Here is an 8,647-nt window from a genome sequence, read left to right on the forward strand (position 1 = left end):
CACAATTTACAAAACAGTTTGATGGTTTTTATTACAGTTTTTATTTTCACATTACGTGTTTATCGCTCAGCTCACATTTTATATAGAATGTCTTAGAGTTTACACCCATTTAAACAGCTGGAGATTTTACTTCAACGTTTCATTTTGAGTACCTTGCTCCATACCACTACATCCTTGCCTCTCTTCGTACTTAAACTAGTACCTTACCTGCTGTCCTTTGCATCTGTAAACCCTCACGTTCTCGGAATTTTACAGGATAAGCTCAGATAGGTCCCAATGGGATAAGTAAACAATACATATCACAATGGCGTGACAGAGCAACTAGATGGTGGTCAGTAATCTATTGGAACATAATATGTGGTGTAACATCATTCCAGACAACGGATGCTGTCCGATATGCTAGTTTATATTTTGTTTTTTTGTTTTGTAGCAATTTGTGTCAATTGGAGTTCATATGTGTAATTCATTCATGAAATAAAATAGTTGTCTTCATGCTGTATGATCCTGCCCTTAAACTGCAGAACACAGAAAACATACGATGTATAGCTGATACACATAATTAGCAGGCCCAAATGCCATTATTCAGGAATTCGAGGTTTTTTTAGATTTTGCAGCCCGGAAGAGGGGCCCTGGGGAATTTTTGCTGGTTGTGGGGGCAGAAACAAGTTTGAGTTGTGCCCGGACAGTGAAGTAACAGGTACGTGATAGTTGTACTCTGTGACCTGTGTTGAATGTCCCAGAATGAAGCAGAATCCTATGATTAGATTACTATTCATTGACTCAATACATTAGAACAAGTCAATCTACAAGTATGTAATAAGCAAATTAAACAACAGCTATCGGTCCAGTAGGTACTCATGATCTATCAGTTCTGCCTACAGCAGCTTTAGGAGAAGTTTCTCACAATCAGGCAGACAGTTTTAAACCTGACATTTGACGTTTACTGTTTTATAGTGTATAAATGCTGGGTGGTGTGGTGGCTCAGTGAGAAACACTTTTGTCTCCCTGACCTTGAAGTTTGGGGAGTCTTTGCATCCTTCTACAGTCCAAAATCAAGCAATTATCCCATGTGGGGTCTCCAAATTGCCTAAAAGGAGTGTGTATGTGGACTAGCTTCCCACCCTGGGTGTAACTTTGCCTTGTACCCTCTGCTGCCCTCAGTAGTCCTTAGCTACTTTGACCAGCATAACTGGTTAGGAGAAGCACGTATATAAAAGCTTTGATTTTGGGCTACAGATGTACATCTGTTTTAGAATCCGTCTTGATTTGATTATTTGTATTGCGGTCTATGTGTCTCATTATTTTCATGTCACTAAAGATATGTACACAAATGTAAATGTGTCACGTAAAATAATCTCAATGATTTACTCAATTGAGACGCAAATAAAATACTTGAGCATGCCTTTGTACTGCCACCCCGTGGACATTCTTACTAGAGGTTGAATTGTACGTGATCTGTACCCAAAACAACAAAACAAAAGCCGGTCCTGAAGAATACAAAAAATCAAATGAAAATATACAGTACATATATACATTTTTTAAGTATGGGCTTTTATTTTGAAAAACTATTACCGGAAACTCGCACTCCTTCCCGGCAGCAGTTGTTGAAGTTCGGTATCGGTTCATGCGATATAGTCAGTTTTTGTTATATAACAGTTTCGGAATCGATATTATACGTTTATTATATTAACCTTGATTATGGCAACTTTTGTTACGTTGAACACAGGAGCAAGAATGCCTGTTGTCGGTCTTGGGACATGGAAGGTTTGTTTTTTTACACCTTAATGTAGATTTATGTATTCACTAAAACTTCTATAGTATTATAAATATGACTTTTTAAATTTGATAATTGCTGCCGCATTGGTATTTTTTTCTACTTCTTTTCCGCCTATCAGTCTCCCCCGGGTAAGGTAGCCGAAGCGGTGAAAGCAGGTATCACTGCAGGGTACCGGCACATTGACGTCGCCTTCATCTACCAGAATGAGAAGGAGGTGGGAGAGGGAATTCATGCCATGGTCAAAGAAGGTGTGCTGAAGCGGGAGGATCTCTTCGTGGTCAGCAAGGTGTTCATACGCTGCTTTCCCTCTTTCTCCTGCTCCTTTAAATATCTCTGACTGAGTAAACTATCTGTGTAACAGGATTCCTTTCTCGTAATATTCCCGTAAAGGACTTTAACTTAATCTTAAAGCAGTTGTTAATTGTTTCTCTTCCATAGTTGTGGTGCACCTTCCATGAAAAGTCTTTGGTGAAACCAGCTTGTCAGAAGACTCTGAATGACTTGAATCTGGATTACTTGGATTTGTACTTGATTCATGCACCGTTTGGTTTCAAGGTGAGGCAAATGCTTCAAAATTATCCAGCAGTGGCCGCAAAATTACATGTCAAGAAGTAGTCAAGATCGCAGGATTTAATGCTTGCGATGGTCAAAAAAAGCTTTAACGTTTTCTTTGTTAAAGCAATTTTAAATGTCATTGGAAGTAACAGTTAAAAAGGGGTTATTATTATTGTAATTATTATTGTTAGTTTGTGTATGATTGTGTTGTTGATTCAGGCTGGAGAGCAGCTGTTCCCAAAGGACTCTGAGGGGTTTGTGATTCCTAGTGATACCTACTTCCTGGACACCTGGGAGGTGAGGCCTGCAAATTATTCAAGAGAATAGTATAGCATAGTGTAGTATAGTATAGTATAATACATAATATAGTATAAAAACAGTATAGAGTATAATAATTACTGGGGTGCTTTAATTTAAAGTATTTGGTAGCTAATGATGGTAGTTGTTCTTTTCAGGCCACTGAGGAGCTGGTCATTCCTAAACTTATCTTTCATTCATGGGCAGTGGTGGCTTAATGGTTAGGGAAGCGCACTTGTAATTGAAAGATTGCAGGTTCGAATCCCCGACCAGCAAGGCACCAATGAGGTACCCTGAGCAAGGTACCGCCCCCAAGCACTGCTCCCGGGGGCTGAATTAGCTGCCCCCTGCTGTGTCACGATGTCACATACGGGTTAAATGCAGAGGACACATTTCGTTGTTGTGCACTGTGTGCTGTGGTGTGTCATCGCTGATCACCAAATTCATAATTAATAAACATCAGGGTGCAACCTTGAAATAATGTTTTAAAATGCTGTCATTGACATTGTAATTACACAGGCCATGGAGGAGCTGGTGGATGCAGGCATGGTCAAGGCTATCGGGATCTCCAACTTCAACCGAGAGCAGATCGAGGCCGTACTGAATAAGCCAGGCCTTAAGTACAGGCCTGCCACCAATCAGGTACAGTTCTGCAAAGACTGCTGCCCCCAGCAGAAAGGATACAGTGTTACAAAGTGAGGCTGGCCTCCCTAAGCAGCTGAACCATGTAGCTGTGTGTTACATCTTTGATTGAAGATCTCACTGTATTGCTGTGTGTAACCAGAGGTGGTGTCCGATGCAGACGAAACATTGATTTTGCTGTGTGTTCCTTTCACATCTCTCAGAGAGGATTACATCAAATAGACTGTCTGCTCATTTCTAGGTGGTTGTGTGTGTATTTGCTGGGTCTTGCAGAGGAGGAATGATTTGACCTCGCAGTGTGTTCTGACTCCAGATTGAGTGCCATCCCTACCTGACCCAGGAGAACCTGATCAGCTACTGTCACTCCAAGGGCATCTCTGTGACGGCCTACAGCCCGCTGGGATCCCCCGACAGACCGTGGTGAGGACGGAGACCTATGGTGCATGGAGGGAAATGGGGAGAGACCTTTCCCTGCATGCTTTTTATGTTTTAGGGCCAAAGTAGAGGACCCCTGTCCGCTGGATGATTCCAGCATAAAAGCCATAGCTGAGAAGCACAAGAAGACTGCAGCACAGGTCAGGGGATCCAGCTGTCAAAGCGACAGATGTTCGTATGACTTTGGGTGTCATGTGACCGTCTCCACTGGCTCTCCCATTAGGTCCTGATCCGCTTCCAAATCCAGAGAAACCTGATTGTCATTCCCAAGTCCATCACGCCTCAGCGCATCCAGGAAAACGTCCAGGTGAACTCAGCATAAATCGTTCGCAACCCCAGAAGAGGGGCGAAAACAATCACATAAAATAAACAGCCGATATAAAAGTCAAAATTTATAGAACATATAGAACAAATTTTTTTTTTAGCCTGTTGACTAATATCTTAAATAACATCGAAGAAATTCACATCTTTGATGAAAAATGTCTTGTTGCACAGGAAGTCATTTGTCGTCTATGACCATTTCCTGTTTCCCTGGGGTACATTTATCACGTTACACACATGCGAAATTCCTGGCTGTCCCTCAATTCAGGGCTGCATCCTTTAAAGGAGGCGGTCTGTGAAGGTAGCCTTTGTAGGCCGGGTTCTTTGGAGGTCGAACAGAAAGCGTTGCCAAATGGGACGGTCTGCCCTATGGATGATTTCCTATTTGCAACACCAGCTGTTCCAACACTTACACTTGAGTCACAAATTGCTGTTCCCATCACCTAACCGGGACACACGGACTTTACTCCTGTGCAAAGAATCTTGGGCTGTGAAGGATCCATCGGGTGCATCCTTTGCACCTCGGCAGAAGAAGGATGCATTTTTAGGTCGCATTTGAAGGAGCCTTCGGAATGGGATAGCTGTGCTGCACTGCTCTGACGCATCTGATCTTCAAATGCAGCTTTTGAAGGATGCAGCCACTGAAATCGGACACAACACATTTGGCATTCATCAGCATAGGTAGATCCAAAGAGCATTAATCTATAATGAGATTAAAGGTTGTTACTCTGTACAAATTAGATAACGGCTAGATATAAAGACCTAAAAAGTACCATTGAGGGCAATCAGTGAAATTATTACAAAATTTAATAAGCAAGGAACAGTTTAAATTTTTCCAGAAAGTGGACCTATCACATACTGCCTCCATGTACAGTCAGACTTAGGCTGTACCCACACTAGGTGATCCGTACTCTGTCCGGGCACGTTTGACCCCCATAGTCCAGTTTGTTTGACTAGGGTGATTGCTTTGTACCACGCCTGGGTTGGTCCACTTGATGAGGTGGTCCAGAGTACAGATCAGTTGGACTCAGGCACAGAACGCATCTAGGGTGATCGCTAACCTTAGGACAGAACAGACATGATGTCAGTGATGTGGCAGGTGATCTTTTATTTAGGGCCGAAGGTTCATATGCGTTGCATGACGAGTGATTTTTGCCTCTCATGAGCAAGGATGGTGGAGTTACAGGAGTTTGTCATGGTGAAACTGTAAACCTGTACTGTCTCTGCTCAGGTTTTTGACTTTGAGCTCAGTGAGGAAGAGATGAAGACCATTACAGGGTTGAACAGGAACTGGAGAGCCTGTCAGATGCTCTGGTGAGCCGTGATATGTATGCCGGTATATTTTGGTTCAGAAAATAGCTTTTCAAAATTATTTTGAAAAGGTCGACTTTGGTAGGTTTCGGCGCACATAATTTTTTTGCTGTCCTAAACATTTCTTTCCCCGGTCTTCTTTTCATTTTCAGGGGGTCGAAACACAAGGACTTTCCTTTCAAAAGTGAATTCTGATGGAGACGTGCATAAAGACATGACTAAGTATTTCATCTCAGCAGTACTCGGCATCTGTGCTCATGAGACTGAGTCACCGAACATGACGAGGGTGTGAGAGAAACCGATGATGTTCTGTAGGGGAAAGAAGAAAAATGATTTATGGTTATGGATAACTCATATTAATAATGTAAACTTAGTTGCATAATGTAACACTGTACAAGGTAACAGAGTAACATCATAAACTATAGACAGAGATTCTGGGATTAACATACTAACATGTTGTCAGTGATTAATACCACATGGTAACACTTCTGGAAAAAATCTTTATATCGTTCCTAGTCAGCACTTTGCTGAGTTAATTACATTTGTCCTGCAGAGATACAGAGGGAGACGTACCTGTAAAGTCAGATCACAGTGATTCAGCATTATTCGTGCTTTTGTCGCGAACTAACGGCCTGTAGTGAGCATAGCAATCCTTCAAAGGTGGTTAAATAAAATCTTTAATAGTTATCATACAGGAATCTGACCCTTCTTTTTCATGGTAATGTACTGTTTTAAAAAAGAGTAAACACCCCACATTTGCAGAAATAAAAGGTGTAGTTTGGTGACACATGACATTGCAAGTTGATGGCAGAAAATGCCAGCAAACTATTAACATTTATTTTGAAATGGTTTTCGGCATCTAATCACACAATACGGTAATTAGTAAAAATGCCTACAGACCAAAAATAGGCTATGAGTCGGCATAATGACCTCCATCTTAAATCCTCCCGTTACTACTGTTGAATTACCTTTGCTGCTACTATGGAAACCTGTGAGAAGTTTTTGAATTTTTGAGTTAACGTAAGATGTAACATTTCACCCCCAGGCACGTATCCCTCGGAGACACATCATCCAATCAGCTACCTCCAGCAATTTCAGCCAGTGTCGCCTGCCCAGCTCACTGAGGTGGTCTCACAAATGAATGTCACTTACTGTCTCTTACACACTATACCATCATGTCTTTTTAAGGATGTTTTGGCTATAATTAGCTCATTGACTAGTGGAGTCATCCTTTCCAGCATTTAAACGTGCAGTCGTGTGACCTCTATTTAAAAAAAAAAATCTAGCCTAGACCCAAATGACCGTAAAAACGATATCAGTGACTGCTGGCCAAATGGGGAAGGGTCACAAAGGGAGGGGTTGACCCTAACCCTATCATCTCTCTTTAAGTGATAAAGAAGACATAAATATATAATTTAAGCCATTTGTGACTCATCTTAGGAACAGTCACTGCATCACTACCGAAACAATAGATTTAATTTTTACTGATTTCTGAATTTTTCCAAATCTCATTTGACCTTGAGAATATAGCTGCAGATATGCTATTTGGCTGTAATATTATTTGTATATCGATATCCAGGTAAAGATTTCGTATGGTACCTTAAGGTTACCTGGTGGGTTGCATTTAAGTGTTTGTTCTGTGTCTTATTTTATTGGACTCCCTGAAATTAGAGACATTGAGACGTATCTTTTAGTTAAAGTTGACAAACGAATGTAACCTAATGTAATGTAAAGTGACACATGTGGTCTGGGAGAAGGGGAGATGGCAGCTTTCCACCAGTAGGGAAAGTTTATTACGAACAGAATGTACAAGAAACAAAATGGCCTCATGGGGTCGAAACAAAGGCAGGTAGGGTAAATTAACATGAAGGAGCACGGGCTAATATAACAACGGGGTTAGGTAGGGCAAACGGAAATGAAGAGACGCTAATGGGGAAAGCAAGTAAAGCACGAGCAGAAACTCAGAATGACCAACAGAGAAGCAGAGTACGGATAGATGCTTGTATACACAAATAATGTGGCTGGAACAAGGAACAGGGACAAACAGTGAGTCAATTGATTGGGAAGAAAACGGGATGGCCAGCGACATCTGCTGGCCACACGCGAACATGACAGACACAACACAGAGACGTTCTGTCATAAAAAATCTCTTGGCCTGTAAATGAAAAACAGGAAAGTGCATCCCCCCTGCTTGGCCTGGTGCTTATGGAGGACCACCGGTGTCACGGAAAAAATCGCACAGCATTTCAGTAATTAATAACTAATTGTGCAATTAAGAGAGCAATTATAAAAATGATTTATACATGAAATATTAATCCATTAAGTGGTTCAAATTAAAAAGGGATTTACAAAAAACAACATATCTCTGAATTGCCTATATCGCGTGCATGTGTGCTCTGTGATGCACTAGTGCCCCATCCAGGCAGCACCCCTGCACAGTGCTATGAGCTTCCTAGGCTAAACTCCTGCCTTCCCTTTGTAACTTTGACCAGGATATGGAATTAATGGATGAATTTGAAGATCCGGATGGACCGAATGAGAGGTTGCAGTCCATTATCATTATTAAATGATCATTATAAAATTATTTCTAGAGACCAGGTCTACCACCCTAGACTGAAAGATGATTATGCAGTTTTTTTTTATAACATATGCACCCAGACCTCTTGTGGCTTAGTTTGCTGGCTATGGGTATCGTTATATTGTGCAACAGGTTTGGTGTTTTGGGACGTGACCTCATGGGGAGAACGACATAGTTTAATTATACTTACCATGTTATTTAGTCTTTTTTTTCCAACAGTGTTTTTCTGCCAGGCCAAAAGAGATATTGATGACTGCTATACATATTCTGCTTCTTATAAATGTACCTACCAGAGGAAACTAGCCTGCAAACTACATGTTGCTGAAATACTCAGTTTAGTGTCAAGGTCAGGTTCGCTGATAAAAAAGGAATCAGGCCACAAGATGTTTCTTTTGTCCACTTTTATTATGAAGTCACCAGTATGGCCAGTGTCTCCTGTTCATATTCATATGTGTGTAGCATCATGGTTTTTTAGGAGTAATTTGAAGTGAAAAAACTCTATTTCAGTAAACAGTTTTATGTATTTACATGGATGTGTCTGAATCCCAAAGTATTGTATATGTTCTATGCAGGGCAAGTTTCTGTGCCCATTTAATAAATTACGATGTATTGTATTCACTTCCAGTTGTTTTTGCTATATACATTTCGTAATACTGTCAAAAAGTACAAAAGATCACATAATTCATATTTTTGAGTTAAATTCTTAAAGGACAAATCTTAATATGTATGTA

The 8,647-nt window shown here is 40.9% G+C and overlaps 1 protein-coding gene across 2 annotated transcripts; it reads left to right on the forward strand.

Annotated features, from left to right (window-relative positions):
* The first annotated feature begins 1,574 nt into the window (after positions 1 to 1,574).
* On the forward strand, positions 1,575 to 8,530 carry LOC125738595 (aldo-keto reductase family 1 member B1-like). Of its 2 annotated transcripts, XM_049007751.1 has the most exons (11): positions 1,575 to 1,764; positions 1,896 to 2,063; positions 2,216 to 2,332; positions 2,552 to 2,629; positions 3,149 to 3,271; positions 3,585 to 3,691; positions 3,765 to 3,846; positions 3,930 to 4,013; positions 5,259 to 5,341; positions 5,491 to 5,560; positions 6,384 to 8,530. In XM_049007751.1, the coding sequence occupies exons 1-10, from the start codon at positions 1,699 to 1,701 to the stop codon at positions 5,531 to 5,533; spliced, it is 951 nt and encodes a 316-aa protein (XP_048863708.1). In that variant the 5' UTR covers positions 1,575 to 1,698; the 3' UTR covers positions 5,534 to 5,560; positions 6,384 to 8,530. The 2 variants fall into 2 exon arrangements, with proteins under 2 accessions (XP_048863708.1, XP_048863707.1); XM_049007750.1 differs by lacking the exon at positions 6,384 to 8,530 and having other exon boundaries at positions 5,491 to 6,028.
* Positions 8,531 to 8,647: the final 117 nt, after the last annotated feature.

The sequence above is a fragment of the Brienomyrus brachyistius genome, chromosome 3, assembly GCF_023856365.1.
Source record: "Brienomyrus brachyistius isolate T26 chromosome 3, BBRACH_0.4, whole genome shotgun sequence".
Lineage (NCBI taxonomy): Eukaryota > Metazoa > Chordata > Actinopteri > Osteoglossiformes > Mormyridae > Brienomyrus > Brienomyrus brachyistius.